The sequence below is a fragment of the Fukomys damarensis genome, unplaced genomic scaffold (genome assembly GCF_012274545.1).
Source record: "Fukomys damarensis isolate Sample0158 unplaced genomic scaffold, DMR_v1.0_HiC HiC_scaffold_6, whole genome shotgun sequence".
Classification (NCBI taxonomy): Eukaryota; Metazoa; Chordata; class Mammalia; order Rodentia; family Bathyergidae; genus Fukomys; species Fukomys damarensis.
In genome coordinates this window covers 34,300,507-34,315,752 of record NW_022900918.1, presented here as the reverse complement: position 1 = coordinate 34,315,752, position 15,246 = coordinate 34,300,507, and the positions used below count along the sequence as shown (strand labels likewise).

The following is a 15,246-nucleotide window of genomic DNA, read 5'->3' as shown; positions in this document are numbered from 1 at the left end:
ATTTCACTGAACACAAGATGTAATATTTGGAAAATGCCTGGCTACTTCTGTTATTGCCACAAATTAATAGAGTGACTTTGGGCTAATCAGTTATCATCTTTGAGCCTAGCCTTCCTTATCTTCAAAGCAAAAGAATGAGATTGCATTATCTTTAGGGTACTTTGAGATCTAAGATCTTTTTAGTATAGTAAGTCTTTTATCTTGGCCTCAGTCTGACTTTGTATTATCTTGGACTTTACTTCTTGGAATCTAAATACCTAAGTAATTCAATGTATGTCTTCATTGTACTAAAGCTTTGAAGGTGTTTTTAAAGAGTCACTAGGATCTTTTCCCAAAGAGCATCATAAAGTCTCATTAGGAAATATTTACTGACCACTGATATGTACAGGTATGTGAATCAGAGCTGCATAAATAATCATATATTTAATTAGAAAAATGTGTCAAAATGGAACTGGTCAAAGACCTTTGTGGAATAATGAGCCTTTGCGTGCAGCTGGCTTTTATTGGAAGGCCCTGGGTGTTTTGGTCTTGGTTTCTCTTGTGGTCTTGATTCTGTGACTTGAAATATCTTTTTAAATCATGAAAAAATGGGTCTCTGTTAAATTTCTCAGCTTAGAAATATTTCTTTTTAAAGGATTCACGTGTTTTTAATATGATAGCTGTAATAATTTGACAGAAGGGGACTATAAAGTAAACTTTAGGTTATTACTCTCATATACTTTAGACAACCAAAGTGATACACTATAAAAATCATAAATTTCTCTTAGCAGCAGCAAAAATAAATAAATAATCTGTTGGGAACATAAAATAACTTGCTGAAAGGGGAAAAAATGAAAGGCAAATAAGCAAACATGATTTATTAAAATTTACTGAGCAGTATTTATAATCAACAAGGCTAACTTCAATTCAGGGCAATTAGTTTAATTTTTCCACCCTGAGCAGTAGGATGTGGTACTTGTAAGGTCTTTGCTCTCAGTTCTCTTATCTGGTACATCAAGATTATTCTTGTGCTAGGCTTTCAGGTAAGAATCAATAACACTGACATCGAAGTCCTCAACTGAGCACAGTAGACAGCTTTTATACTGCATTCACATCTAAAGCTGGGTGTAATTAAACCCTTTTTTCTTTTCCTGTGCAGGCATTCATGTCCATGTTCCAGATCCTCACCCAGGAAGGATGGGTGGACGTAATGGACCAGACCCTAAATGCTGTGGGACACATGTGGGCCCCGGTAGTTGCCATCTACTTCATTCTGTATCATCTCTTTGCCACTCTGGTGAGTTTAGCATTTCCTTGGAACTTGATTGAACTGTTGGAATTAATTATATTTTGAAATTCGTAATGGGTTGAGCATCAGCAGATATTTGGCCTGGTATCAGTTTAAAAATGGAGCCAAAAGACAAATGCAGAGTAGTCCAGTTGGATGAAATCCCTTATGTTCTAAATTCCTAAAAATCAAAGAAGTACTTGAGGCACTAGCTTTCAGATTGGTTAATTAAGTTGTCTCTGGCAAGTACAAATGAGAGAAAATGAAACAAAACAAAACAGAAATCTCATATCCACACACCCAATTAACTACCCCCTTAACATTCACACCTAGGTAATCTAAGGATGGATCTCGAATTACACTTATATTTTTATCATGTGAAGACTCCTCGTTTTCACAGCTGTAATTAAACCGAGGACATAAGCTGGGGGCCTTAGCATGTAGTCAGTTAATTAGACGTCCACACAGTGTTTTGGTGCTGTGTTCATCTAAACAAAACACATGGGAGAAAGTGCAACACAAAACTGAAGAGTAGGGAAAAGCACAGGAAAAGTGAATACAAAAGTCCAGAAAAAATTATCATCTGCTACATAGGCAGATTTTTCTTCCCAATGTATTCCTATTAAAAACAAAGGGTTGATAATAAGAAATTTAGTCTAATGAATTTATTCTTGGGTCTCTCAAATACTGTGTTCATCCCTGTATAATAAATGTGTTCAGATTTAAGAAGCAAAGCTACTCTCTAATATTACAGTAGAAGATTCAAGTTAGGGATCTCAACTGTTACCCTTCATCTGGAACAAATTAAATAAAAACAACGGCTAGTATTTATTGAGTGACAAAATATATTACCATATTATTCCTCATCTTTGGGACCTTCAAAATAGGTAATCATCTTCACAATCAGATATTGATACTGAAGCTGTGGAAGGTGATAACGTCCATCCAGTGGACTGTGCTAGAGAGACATGGGTTCAAACAGTAGAAGTGCAGAGAAGTAATTGAAGATTCTTTCTTTTTCCATGGCATTGACTTTAAACATATTCACAAAAGCAGAGGGCCATGAGCAATGGGAATAGAGGTCTGGGTTCCAGAGTTCAATCTGACCATGATGTCCAAACACCTTGGCCCTGCGTCTTTGAATCCTCCTTTTCCAGGCTTTTTAAGTTTTACCATTCATTCATTTAACTGTCATCCACTTATTCACTCAAGAATTCAACTAATGTTTCCTAAGCACCTGCTATGTGTTTAAGTTCATCTAAAACTGGAATAGCTAAAAGACAACCTTGGGTTAAATGCAGAAAAGATTCAACTGTACTCATCTGTGATTAGAGTAATTAATCTGTTTTTCTAGTAATCAGTTTAATGTTTTTCCTAATAAAATAGTATAATCATTTGCTGCCCTCATTGTAGATTATTCACACTCAGATATATATTTGCTTCTTAATTCAGAGTCACAAAGTGTGAAAACTGCAGAAAAAAATAGCTTGGTGAATAGTAATTCTTTTTACAAGAGAAAAATTATAGGCAATACTCACGTAATGAAATAAAGTATTAAAACATGTAATAGGAGCCAGAGATGTAGCTCAGCGGCACCGTGCCTACCTGGCAAGTGCAAGGTCCTGAGTTCAACTCCAAGTATTGGGGGGAAAAAATAACACTCATAATAGACTTCTTATGGCGTCTTCTTTATGGGCCAGAAATATGGCACTGATTATAGAACACTGGGTATCTCCAAGGATGCTGGGGTTCAACTGAGGCTTTAGGGATACACAGCACAACTTGAAAATCTCTTTGTCCAACTGATTTAAGTACCTGCCCAAAACAAATATTACCATTTTTATTGTGATTTTCAAAAAGTAGTTCTGCCTAGTGTGGTGGTATGCACTTGCAACGCTTGGAAGGCTGAGGAAGGAGGATCGTTGTGAGTTCAAGGCCAGCCTGAACTACACAGGGAGACCCTGTCTCAAAACAGCAACAATAACAACAAGTAGTTCTAAGTTAAAAACTTTAAATTAAAATCTTTTGTTATGTATTCACAATTCTTTTAAATCTACAAAGCAACTGAGATTTGAAATATCTAGAGGTCAATGATAAAACAGTTTTACTTAGTGTATATGATGTAGTACAAGAGGCAAAAATAAGAATCTGAAAATCTAGGTCCATATTCTAGCTCTATTGGTCACTGGAATTGTGACTTTGCAAGAATCAGAAAACTTTCCTGGCCACTGTGTTATTATATCTGAAAGTAAGGGTGCAAATCCCCAGCACAACTAAGCTTCCCAGTTGTGCTGTACCTGTGAGTTGTCTTTATATCCTTGAGATGTTTTAGCCCTAAGAGAACGAGCGTAGCTGCTACCAAAATGAAGTTGCTTTAAGTTGTGATGATTCATGTAAGATCTTAGTTCATGCTAAAAATTTATTATATTGGTTCAGATAGATTTCCTTAATAGAAACAAAATATTGTTGAGAAGTGTAGTATTTCATTTATCCTCCTCTCTAGACCAATCTCTCTCTCCTTTCTTTTCTTCCTGCCTTACACTTTTTCTCCCGGCAGCAGCCACGATGAATTTAGTGTAGATTTGTCACCCATTTTTTAAATCATGTTTCACTAAATTACACATAGTATCAATGATAAAAAAGTCATTTGTGTAACACTAAGGAAAACATAAACTATCCACAGGTGAAAAGGTACATTCATATTTCAGAGATCTTAAAATATAAAAATAAATGTGTATCCTGCTGAATTCTGCAAGTCAGAGAGGAACTACTGTCACTACTGCTCAAGCTCCTCCGTGAAATTGAAAGGGAAGCAATTCCCAACTTCATTCCTGGAACCAAGCATCACCTTGATCCCTAAAGCAGAGAAAGACCCAACCAAAAAAGAGAACTATAGGCCAATCTCAATAATGAACATAGATGCAAAAATCCTTAGTAAGACACTGGCAAATAGAATGCAGAAGATAATTAAGAGGGTCACACACCTGACCAAGTGGGATTCATCCCAGGGATGCAGGGAAGGTTTGACATACAAAAATCAATAAATGTAATACAGCGTATTAATAGAGTCAAGGACAAAACCATGTGATCATCTCAGTAGATGCAGAAAAAGCATTCAACAAAATCCAACACGCATTTATGAGAAAAACCCTCCAAAAAAGTTGGAACAAACGGTCTCTACCTTAATTTGATAAAAGCCATCTTTGAAAAACCAACAGCCAATATCATACTTAATGGTCAAAAACTGAAATCCTTTCTGTTAAAATCAGGAACAAGACAAGGATGTCCAGTATCACCACTCCTGTTCAATATAGTTTTGGAGACATTAGCCACAGCAATGAAACAAGAGAAAGAAAAGGAATAAAGATAGGAAATGAAAAAGTCAAATTGTCGTTATTTGCAGATGACATGAAACTCTATGTAGAATACCCTAAAACTCCGTCAAAACTCTTCTAGACTTAATAGCCAAATTCAGTAGATTCAAGGTCAACACACAAAAATCAATAGCCTTCCTGTACAGGAACAACAGACTCACTGAGAGAGGAACTGGAGAAACAGTTCCTTTCACAATAGCATCCAAAAAATGCAAACCTAGGAATTAACCTAACACAAGAAATCAAAGACCTCTACTCTGAAAACTATAGCACTCTGAAAAAAAAAAGAGATTGAAAAGGAAATCAGAAAATGGAAAGACATCCCTTGCTCCTGGGTAGGAAGAACTGATACAGTGAAAATGACCACACTTCCAAGACTGCTGCATAGATTGAATGCAATTTCAATTGAAATTCCAGCAGCATACTTCACAGAACTTGAGAAAACAATCCAAAAATTCATTTGGAACAAGAAGAGACCTAGAATAGCAAAAGTAATTCTAGGCAACAAGACAAGGCAGGGGGTTTCACAATCTCCAACTTGAGACTATACTACAAAGCTACTGTGGTAAAACAACATAGTACTGGCAAAGAAACAGACCTGAGGATCAGTGGAACAGATTAGAAGATGCAGAAACAACTCCAGACTTCCTCAGCCACATCGTCTTTGATAAAGGAGCCAAACATCCTTAAGGAGGAAAGATAGCCTCTTTAATAAATGGTGCTGGGAAAATTGGGTTTCAATTTGCCAAAGATTAAAACGACCTATATCTCTCACTATGCACTAAACTAAAATCAAAATGGATCAAAGATCTAAATATTAAGAAACACTATACCAGCTAAAGAGAGGTTAGCTAGAACTCTTGACATTGGTGTAGGAAAATATCTCATGAACAAAACCTCAGTTGCCTGTGAACTAGCACAAAGGATCAACAACTGTGATCTCCTCTTATTAAAAAGCGTCTGCACAGCAAGAGAAACCACCAACAGAGCTAAAAGACAACCTACAATGTGGCAAAAACTTTTCACCAGCTGTTCCTCAGACAAAGTTCTACTATCTAGAATATATAAAGAACTTAAAAAAAATCAGATCTGCCAAATTTAAAGACCCAGTCCAAAATTGGGCATCTGAAATAAACAGACATTTCTCAGACAAAGTAGAAACAACAAATAAACATATGAAAAAATGTTCAACATTGCTGGTCATTTAAGAGATGAAAATGAAAACCATGCTGAGATTCCACCTCACCCCAGAAAGAATGGCTGCTATCAAGAAATCAACCAATAACAAATGCTGGTAGAGGTATGAGAAGAAAGGAATCATTCTCCACTGTTAGTAGGAGGGTAGACTGGTGCAAATCACTGTGAAAATTACTCTAGAGGTACCTCATAAACTATGATTAGAGACCCCATTTGACCCAGCTATTCACCTGCTGGGTATCTTCCCAAAAGAATTAAAAGAATCATACCACAGTGATATATGCTCACCCATGTTTATAGTGGCACAGCTTATAATAGATAAAACTTGGAAACAGTCCAATTTCCCATCAGCTGGAGAGTGGATAAAGAAGATGTGTTTTTGTTTTATAAAATGGAATACTACTCAGCCATAAAGAATGAGAAACTAGAGACAGTTATAGCTAAATGGATGCACATTGAGGCCATACTCTTAAGTGAAATAAATAAGACACACATATGTAAATACTGAATAGTTTCTCTGGTGTGAGCAACTTAAAGTGTAAATAAGGATCAAAATATACAATAGATAATGTGAAATAGGAAGAAAAAGGTGCAAAGGAGAAGGAGAATTTGGAGAGGTAAGGGAAAGGAAAGAAGGGAAAGAAATAAATATGAGAAAAGAAAAATCAGAAACGTGTTTGTAAATAGGGAGGGGTAGAGGTTGAAGAGAGGGCAGGGGAATGGGGGAAAAACAAGATATGTCATGTAAAGGCACAAATTCTCAATGATGAATGCTATATTGTATACCTAAAATGTACCAATAAATGTAATTAAAAAAATAAATGTATACTTCAAATCAATGAAATATAGTGGTTTCCCTCACATTTTTGCATCTATTCAAAGTGTAGCATATTTAAATTTAAGGTTATGGCCTGAACAAATTTTGTGCTATAAATTTTGAAGATTAATATTAATATGGTTTTAGCCAGGGATTTAGCTCAGTGGTTCGGTGGCCTGACTTGCAAGCGTGAGGACCCGAGTTCAATCCCTGGTCCAAAAACAAAATATCTATATCTATATCTATATCTATTTCTACAGATATATATTAATATGGTTTCATTTGAGAAGTACCAGTCCCAGGTACTGAGGGCTATACCTGGATGTCATTATCCACTGAGACCAACTTGTATTGGACCATGTGTTTCCCTACTTATAAATCATCAGTAGCAACAATTTTCAAAATACGTGGTATCAAATGCTATTCCACAGTTAAGTTTTTCACTGAAGATTATTTTTGAGGCCTTTTTACCTTCATACTCACGAAGCTAATTCAGTTATTAGTGTATGTAGTCATGTGCACTATCCATTGATTAAATAAGTACCTGTTCCCTTCTGGTGGATATTTTGGCTATTTTCCAAAGCCTTACTCTTCAGTGCTGCTGTACCATGTATGCATTGTATCCACCCATGTGAGTTTCTCTAGGGCCTAGCATAAAGTAAACCATCTGGATCCTGGATCCTGCCCAGATTGCTCTATACCAGGGGTCCGCAAGTCCAGATATCAAAGCTGGCCCACCACCTGTGAGCAACAGATGATTTTGGCATTTGTTCACGGTCGTGTAAGTTAGTACCCACGTAACATCTTCTATGTTGCCATCAAGGGTGAATTTGAAGACCCCCGCTCTCTGGGAAACCTGCACAGATCTGCTCTCTCAGTTGTGGTTGGGAAGTCCTGTGCTTCTGCATTCTCACTTATATTTCCTATAGTTTGGCTTCTAAGATGGATACTCCGAGGAGTGAACTGTGTATCGTTTTGCCTTAACTTGCATTTTGGCAAAAAGGATTTTCATCATTATTAAAGCTGGAAGCACTTCTGTATCGTATTATTTGCCATCTTCGTGACTCGCCTAATCGTTTGCTTTGTTTTCCAAAGGCTAGTTTGTCTTTTTAAAAATTCATGTGCTAGAGGGAGGTTTTAGATAGGTACGTACATACATACATACATGCATGCATACATACATACATACATAATTTATTGACTGTATGTTGTAAATACTCTCTTTGATTATTTTTTGTTCCAATTTATGTCTTTCACTTATGTTTGATATGGTCAAAACCACTGGTTTTTCATGTATGGCTTATATTTATTTTGAACTCATGCTTTAGAAATTCTTTTCCACCCTGAGATAATAAAATATTCTTCTGTACGTTCTTCTTATGTTTACATTTTTTTGGATTTTTACCTCTAGGTCTTTAACCCATCTCCACTTACTACTTACATATAGTATAAGTTACATGAACTACACTGCTTAAATGAAACTCAAATAGATTTTTCTCAACCAACTGTATTTGAGAATTTTAATGCTTTAGGATATTTCTTTGGCTTCTATGTAAACCTTTTAAATTCATAAGTGATTTTAATGACAGATAACTTAGTGAGTGAAAGAAACTCATGTTCACTATATTAAAACCAACAGCACAACTTCAGTACTACCCCCTCCAAAAAAAAAAAAAAATCCTTAGCATTACAATCGCTTCCCCATTTCCCAGAGATTTTACTTAATACATGATCAGCAATCATGTTCCTTTCCATGTGTGCTATTTGACAGTTACAGGCTCTGTCAGTGTAGCACTAAGGATCCAGGAGGGTTTTACTGTGTGCCAGGATGAACCTCCATCCTGGCCAAAGTGGCCCAGTCCATCTCTCCTTAAAGTTTCCACCACACAGGAAGTTAGTGGTGGTAATCACATACCAAAGAAGAAACCTCAGAAGAAGTATTGTAGTTGTTACTTGCCAAGTGGTCAATGCCCAGTTCATAAAAAGCTGCTTCCCAGTTGTTCCATGTTGACCTGATGTGAAATTTTAAATATTTCAAGAAAGAGCTGGAACAATTTGTAGACCACCGTTTCAGTATGCGTGTAAGAGAGACAGACTTGTGTAATGCCCACATCTCATGCCATAAAAACCAAAAAGTGTTGCAAGTTAAAATCTCTATTCCATGATCCTGGCTGAGGGCAGAACTGTACCTTAAAATGAGCATTTTTGTTAAATTGTGTGTTTCTTTTTGTAAAAATAGCAAAGCCTCTTAACCTAAATGGATAAAATAACATCTGCATCTATTGACAGGCTCTAATTTGTCTTTTATTCATGCTGCCCAATGATGCCTTACATATCCTGGTGGGTTCTTGATGTTGTCTTAGGAGCAGACATGTGCCAGGCAGCAAAAGGAAAAAGAAAAAAAAAAAAAGAAGAAAAGTGCTTGTCTGCAGCTTGTTCTGGAATAAAAAACAGCAGGCCATTCTATGGCTCCTGGGGGCACCAAATTGTCATCTCACAATGGAAATCAAGCTTAAGTGTACAGCAAATGCATATGCAGACCCATTATCTATTGTCCCTGGAAAAGCTCTTGCTGCTGTCAGGCAGGTATTCTGTACTTTCGCCCCGACTGATTGCCGTTTTCCATGTACTTGTTGAATTCATCTTTTCCCCCCACTTTTGCCAAGGATTTGGAGATAAGGACTATGGGAGATTGAACCAGTTGAAAGACTATTTTTCCCCTTTCCATGTTTTTCTCTTTATGATTGGTTCAAAGGAAAATCCTGTGATGTGAACATTGAAGAGAGAGAAAATGTAATTAAGCGTTTATTGTTGATGGTCTTTTTGTTACCTTTGAAGCGCTGAAATTAACATAGCAATCTCTTGATTCTGCCTGGGTGGCGGCAGCTTGCTGAGAATAGTCATATTTTGCTGAGAGAAATGTGCATTCCAAAGTGTAAATTAAATAACTTGATTTCATAGAATTTGCTTAAAAGTACATCTATGTTGAACGTATCTGATTTTACACAGCTCTGATTACATTTGACTTTTTGTTGACCCATATAAAAAGTGAAATTGTCTCATTCTACAGGCTGCAAGACAGCTTAGGATAGTGTGATTATAAATGGTAAAAAGAAAAAGAAAATCACAAGGCTGTGGGCACTGATCATATTCCTGCTGTGCTTCTATTGTATACCTAAAAATAACTTAAAACAGAGAAATTACCAGTAGAGTTCACAATAGAGAAAGGAATAAGATAAAAGGTGACATCTCCACTAAGGGGCCACCTTTAAGGTAAATAAAAGGAGAAGAAAATGGTAAAAATAAAATTTAGGAAGAGAAATGAAAAGGAAAAGACCTATAGATTGAGGTCATGACTGTATGCGGAGTTGAAGAGAAACCCAGCTAGGATATGTAGTTATAAAAAAGAAATTGCTACCCAAGTAAATTCATCTACGTGATTTCTGCCATCCTGCAAAGAAACCATAATTTTCAGCAATTCAAATCATGCTTGTCCTGAAGCGAGTCTTATTTGCAGAGAATGCATGTTGGACAGAGTAGTTGAGGAGGTAATTATTTTGTAAACACAACTACTTCAGTTATTTACTGACTTTAACCAAAATTTATTGTGGTTAAATGGAAGAAAAACAAGTTTTAGTATCCATGGTTAAATGTACAAAACTCAAAAAGAGCAAATGTCAAGCAAACCCTCAGCTCAGAGAAATCTGAATTTTTTCAGTATTGTATGAGGTGGGAAAGGAAAAGGAGTTGGAGAAGGAAAGGTATCCCAAGGGATATGATTACAGCCAAACAACCAGGAGATGCTGAGGGAGAACCATATTGAATCTAGAAAATTCACTTTTGAAATCCGTGGATTGGGAAGGTCAAATTTCCACCATTAAATTTGTCGTGTCATTCATAAAAATTCTAACAGAAAGACTTCCCAGGTTTCAAAAGATCTGAGATGTGGAATGTTGTACATTGAAGCCATTGTTATCAGGGGAAATAAAAGAGATGAAGAAACAGGTACAAGCTCAACAGGAGAGCTGTATTTCAGAACAGACCTGAGAGGTAGGGCTCTGGCACCAGAGACCAGACCACCTGTTCTCAGACAGGCTGTGGGGTCTTTTGTAGGGTCCTGCGGGGTGTGGAAGGGTACTGAGAGGGGCTTGTGGCTCCCTGCCAAGAACAAGGCTTGAGCGAGCGGAAGTGGGAATGGTACCCCAAGGACAAGGCTTGGGAAAGCTCATGAAGCAGTGGCTGCTATCAGTAGTAGAGCTGAGATGTTATGACTACCCTGGGGCAGCTCTGCTGGTTTACAGGGGTCTCTGATCAGGATGGCAGTGATCAGATTCCTTCAGTTGTCAGTGCTACAAGTACGTTGGGAATGAGCATCATAACTTGAGAAGAATTCTAAAAATTAAATATCTGAAGTCTTTTGTTGTTCTCTACTTTTTCATTGAAATCACTGACTCATTAACGTGGATAGTTACCACAAAGATCACAGAGTTGAATATTCCATAATAGAACGGATGCTGTGTTGTATATTACAGTCACTAAATTCTGTTTAAGATCACAAGTAGCCAATACATGGAAATATACATGTATGAATTTTTTAAGCGTTGCACGAACTGAACATCATTCTGTTAAATTTACATATGCACTTTAACAGTGCTCAAGAGGAAATGACGTGATTTGCAATAAGCCTTTTCCCCTTGAAACTGCACCATTAAACTAACAGCGACATAGTATATGGGGCCATATTCCAGCATGAAGTATTCGATAAACCTAAATTCTAATACATACACAAAGCAAAGCAGATTGCTTGCATCATTTAGAAGTGGCAGCATATGAAAGTGTTTCTTTCCTCTACACAAGGAGGCGCTTGTGATTCGATACAGCAGATCGTAGTAAAAATTATTATGTCAATAACGGTTTAATATAAACCTGTAAACGCTGCATAATGGCTGTGGAAGAACACTTGGCACAGGATATATGGCGCTTGTGGTAGGTGAATACTGACGTTGATGTCCAGGTTCTAAATGAGCCCTACCTTGACTTTCTGTACAAACAACAAACCATAAAGCCCCAGGAAAATGAGGCCTGATTCTTGCTTTTAGAATTAGGACTCATCACTCATTCCCAGGATGTTCAGTGCCTTGTACTACTGTGTTAGAAAGCAGCTGACACCCAGGCCAGCCTCTGCCCTGTCCAGTTCCACACTGCACGTGTAAGAAAATAATGTATCACTGGCAAGGTGAATGAAATATGGTGAAAGCCAAGCTGCCAGCCTCCCCTCACTTCTACTTTTTGATCACAGTGGTTAGTCACCTCACTAGAGTCTGAGAAAAGAACCACAAAGTAATTCTCACCTCCTCACCGTCAGCGGCACTCGCCCTGGTCTTCCAAAGCTTCTGTTTCCCTTCTAAAAAGCCCAGCCTCACTCCAGTCATCGCGGGCCCTGGGCGCCAAGTTGTCACCTCATCACAGCGGTCTGCCGGGGACATGGAGACGAAGACAACCAAAAGTCTGTGTCCAAACACAGCATTGGGAGGAAGCTCAAGCTCCACAGCCACACTTTTAAAAACTTGCTTCTGTGTTTGACTAATTTCTTCTTTTGGCCATCACATTATCGTGCAAATTGAACAGTGAAGCCTAAACAGTCAAAGACATTTGTTGAATGAAACGAAGTTTAATGCACTCCTAGACTAGCAAACTTTAAACTCACTCTTACACTCGTCTTATATTTGTGGCCACCATCTCCCCTCCGCAGATGTGCTCCAAGCAGTGAGTCTGCGTTTCCCATGGTGAAGCCTTGTCAGCATTTCCCTAGCAAGCCCAAAGTTGTGCCTGTGTGAATCTTGCCCTCTCCCATCTGTGGTGAAAATCTCACACAGCTCTGCCATGACAGGAAGCGGGATGAGAATCCTTCCTGTGTCTTGGTCCTCTGCTCAGAGGATGGTTTTTTTCTCTTCTCACCAAGAAGAATGTATTTTTAAAATACATTGTTGATTTTTAAGTAGACTCTTGAAAATGGGGAAGGGAATTTGGGGGAGGAGAGAGGAAATGGGAGGGGATTGAAAAGGATCAGATATGTAATGTGCATGTACCAACTGCCCCCAAGGAGCGTCACTCTTCTGCACTACACACATGCACTAATTTTTAAAAAGATAAGAAAATATTCTATGTATTTGTCAAACTGCACTTTACCTGTTAACCTTTCAGTGATCCAGTGTGAAGTGGCTGCCTTGAGATGTGTTATGTGCGTGTACCACCTGCCCATGAGGAATGTAACCATTATATACTGGGAACATGTACTAATAGAAATAAAAATCAAAGAAGAAAATGAAACAAAACAAGACAAGTGAAGTAAGCCAGAACTTTTCAAAAGAAAAACTTAACAGAGAAGCAGGTAGCATCATCATTCCGCGACTGTGGCAAGCTCCCTCCGATGTCTCCTGACCTCTGTGGCCCTCGGGGACCTGCTGTGCTGAACCCATCTCTCAGCTTTGCGAGCACCTTCCTGGAAGCCAGGTTCAGGCCAGAGTTTTCCTGCCTCACCAGCCCCCAGTGAGCCACATGCTCCCCACCACCTGGAATCCTTCCCTCACACCACTTTTCTTGCCGAAGTCGTGTTCCTTGTACCTTGAAGCCTGCGTAGCACAGCCTTGGGATCTCAGCCTGTGTCTCACAGCCTTAACGCAGCAGAGTCCCTGACCCAGTCCTGGACAAGGCTGTCAGAAACCTAAATGCTCTGATGGTACCAAAGTATTTGTGATCTACCCAGTAGACTTTACTGTCCGACTGTTCATCTTCACACTCACACAGCTTTCCCACTTCTGCTGCAGCTTTCCTTCAGCTTTCAGCCTTTGACGGGGAAGCAAGAATCCTCACCAGGGAAAGTGTTCCCAGAGGGCGTGAAGCACCACACTCAGGGCCCCATCTGAGTGAGTTTCTGTGTGTCCAACACCTGGCCCTACTTCTTGCCTGAACTTGTTCCTTCTTGGAGCCTGAGGTCAAGGTGGAGAGAAGTCCTGTAAACTCCCCAGATAACAAGCCTCACTTGGTTGCATGTGGAGTGGCAGGGCCTCTGAACTCATGTGAGAGCTAAGCACTAGTTTGTCCCGTTTTGGAATACTCCAAGCCAAGTCCTAGACAGGGGGTCTAGTGAGCTAAATAGGGCCCCCCAATATGTATCAATGCTGCAACCCCTGCAGCCTTTGAATGTGACTTTATTGGAAAAGAAGACTTTGCAAGTGTAACTAACTCAAGCATCTTGTGATGAGATCATCCTGGATTCCCTGGGAGCATCCGGAATCTAATGACAAGTGTTCGTGTAAGAGATCCAAGAGAATGACACCCAAAGAGAGAGAGAGAGAGAGAGAGAAGGAGGCCTTGAGGGGATGGAGTCCAACACCGTGTTACGTGTTGACAGGCCGACCGCCTGGGGCCACTCAAAGATGGAACAGGCAAGGAAAGGTTCTCGCATAGTCTTTGAAGGGAGTGTGGACCTTCTGGTAACTGGACTTTCCACTTCTGGCATCCAGAACTAGGATAGAAAAACATCTTATTTTAAGCCACCAGATGTAAGCTTCAGAAGCCCTGAAAAAACTCACAGAGGCTCTGGAGCTGAGCTGGTGTCCACATTGGCTGATGAAAGCCCAGAGCCCCCAATCCAAGCACCATCATTACCCCTGGGAAGGGATGGACACTGCCCTGCCCTCTTCACAGTAAATCAGATGCCAATCATATGCACATCTTGGCCTTTGAGAGCTCCTAAAAGAAGCATTTATTCAAATGTAATTGAGATCTAAAGAACTAAGCTAAATTGATATACCAGTACTCTACCTTCAGCCTTCAGCAGAAACAGAGGGGCTGATTATGAACTAAGTTAAATTCATTTGTGGAAAAATCAAGAAAAACATTTTTGACATAATCTCAGTTTGTGTCTATACATTTTCATGCAGGCTATACACAAATCGGATTGGTTGGAGAATTAAAAATGAAAAAAAATTGCTGTAATTTTTTGAACTATTACTATGTTGGTAACCTTGTCTCAAAGACAGTGCCGAAACTCACCGTGAGCTGGTGATTGCCAAATAGCTGGCAACAGGAAGAGCCTGTTTACAAACTGAGGTCTCTGACCCCAAGCACAGTGCTATCCCCTACCATGCTGTACCCAGGCAGCACTCAAAACATCCATGGGGTTCCATCAACTGCTGGTGGAACTCAGTTGGGTAACAACCTCAACTTCACTGTCCTTAGATAACTCTCTGTCTCTCTGCTGTGGGGGAAATCATTCAAAATAAAACCTTTTCCCATCCCAGGAAACCTCTTCATAAATGTAGAAGAGAAAGGAAACAGTTTTCCTCTTGGATAAGCACTAAACAGCCTGAGATGGGCATCACAGGCAACCAGCTAGAGATGGCAAAGGCAGAAAGAAGTCTCACTGTTTGATGTCACCCCATACATGCCTGTTTCAGAGATAAAAATAACCAGTCCTCAAGTAAGAAGACCCCCCCACAGCACCATTTAAATACACTTCGTCCTAAATCACCTGGTAATTGGGGACACCATCTTTGGGAGTTGATTGCTTGCATCTCCATCCAAAG

General features: G+C 39.1%; 1 protein-coding gene across 3 annotated transcripts in view; it reads left to right on the top strand.

Annotated features, from left to right (window-relative positions):
• Nalcn (sodium leak channel, non-selective) overlaps positions 1-15,246 on the top strand; it is a 320,341-nt gene that overhangs the window by 192,700 nt on the left and 112,395 nt on the right. For all 3 annotated transcript variants that reach the window (XM_019204611.2, XM_010604620.3, XM_010604618.3), the window contains one exon: positions 1,139-1,276. In XM_019204611.2, coding sequence (XP_019060156.1) covers positions 1,139-1,276 — 138 coding nt within the window. The remainder of the gene's footprint in view (positions 1-1,138; positions 1,277-15,246) is intronic.